At 47.6% G+C, this 1,530-nt stretch overlaps 1 protein-coding gene across 1 annotated transcript; it reads left to right on the forward strand.

Moving 5' to 3' along the window:
- Nucleotides 1-390: 390 nt before the first annotated feature.
- Nucleotides 391-966, forward strand: LOC126766572 (uncharacterized). The gene has a single exon (XM_050484332.1). The coding sequence runs from the start codon at nt 391-393 to the stop codon at nt 964-966; it is 576 nt and encodes a 191-aa protein (XP_050340289.1).
- The last annotated feature ends 564 nt before the right edge of the window (nt 967-1,530 follow it).

Here is a 1,530-nt window from a genome sequence, read left to right on the forward strand (position 1 = left end):
GTTTCCAACTAAATTCCTATTCTTAGTTTCCAGTTTTAAGAAGCGTCACTTTTTGTACAGACGCTGTCAAGAGTACAAGTGTTTAAGATCTCTTTAATAAATAATCGTTTTAATATTAAATGTCGTGTCGTAATATTTCCAGATTACCCCGACCCCGACATGATTAAATTGGATCAAACTTTGTCTCTCCACGCGTTAAAGTACAAATGAGTGCAAACGTTAATATGAATTGCAAATTCACGCTCGTTGTAATTTCACACTCATCAGTGTCTAAAAATTTGTGCAAACCAGTGATCACGTGCTCTCAATCGATTCATTGACATGCCATTAGAGCACTCGCCAAACACGTCCACCAGTAATTCAAACGTCTTGACATCAATCTCCTCGAACATGACCACAAACGGCCCAACTCTGACCATCGCTGACGCCGTCGATGAAGCCCAGAGCACTGCATCAATTGTAGCTGTGTCCAGATGCAAACTCCCACAGTTCTGGTCCATCCAGCCTCGTTTGTGGTTTGTTCAGGTTGAAGCAGTGTTACAGGTGGCCCGTATCACAAATGACGCATCACGTTACAATCAAATCGTTAGTGCCTTGGACCCTGATGCAATGTTACAGCTAGCGGACTTCCTGCAGAATCCACCAGGGACCGACAAGTACGCGAAGCTAAAGGACGAGATATTGAAGCGGTTCTCAGAATCCAGCGACCGCCAGCTTCACCGAGCGCTTACGGAGGTTCAACTCGATGATAAAAAACCTAGCCAGCTCCTGCGCCAGCTCAGAATTCTCATGGGCGACAGGGCCTCAGAGGACTTACTGCGTATAAAATGGTTGGCATTGTTACCACCATCAACCAGCCGGTGTTTCAAACTACTCAGAGATGCCCCTCCAGATGAGCTTGCTGAAGTTGCAGACGAGCTAATGGAAAACCAGGCTGGCCATTCCGTTATGGCTACACATCACTAGCCTGCCCAGGCAGCACACAGGGGCGACAAATCCGAAAATACTCTGCTCACCAGCATGGCAAAGGACTTGTCAGGCCTTAAACTTACCATAGCCGACCTGGTGACCTGTATCAAGGACCAGGGAATTACTCGAGACCGACCCCAACCTGCATCTGGTCGTTTCCAGCAGTCATCATCGAAGGAAGAGCCAGCCTCAGACAAAAAGAAGATCTGCTACTATCACCGTCTCTATGGGTCCAGAGCCAAAAAGTGCGAGCGTCCTTGCACCTTCGACTCATAGGCGGAAAACTAACTTCGCTGTCGACCATTCTGACGGCCGGCGACAGCATAGAGGCTAACACACCACCAACCAGAGAGCATCACCTTCACATTCATGATCGCACAACAAACATGAGATTTCTTGTCGATTCTGGATCAGTGATCTCTCTCATGTCCAAGTCCGCCATCAATCACACGCTCACAGAAGATGCTCTGACTCTCTTCGCAGCCAACGGCTTGTTATCCGTTATCCGAACCTACGGTCGAAAAGTCATCACCCGTGATTTCAATCTTCGCCGTACATTTA

This window comes from Bactrocera neohumeralis, unplaced genomic scaffold (genome assembly GCF_024586455.1).
Source record: "Bactrocera neohumeralis isolate Rockhampton unplaced genomic scaffold, APGP_CSIRO_Bneo_wtdbg2-racon-allhic-juicebox.fasta_v2 ctg1728, whole genome shotgun sequence".
Classification (NCBI taxonomy): domain Eukaryota; kingdom Metazoa; phylum Arthropoda; class Insecta; order Diptera; family Tephritidae; genus Bactrocera; species Bactrocera neohumeralis.

What these genes read in the sequence shown, in the direction of transcription:
- LOC126766572 (XM_050484332.1), top strand. Translation starts at nt 391, where the DNA reads ATGACCACAAACGGCCCAACTCTGACCATCGCTGACGCCGTCGATGAA.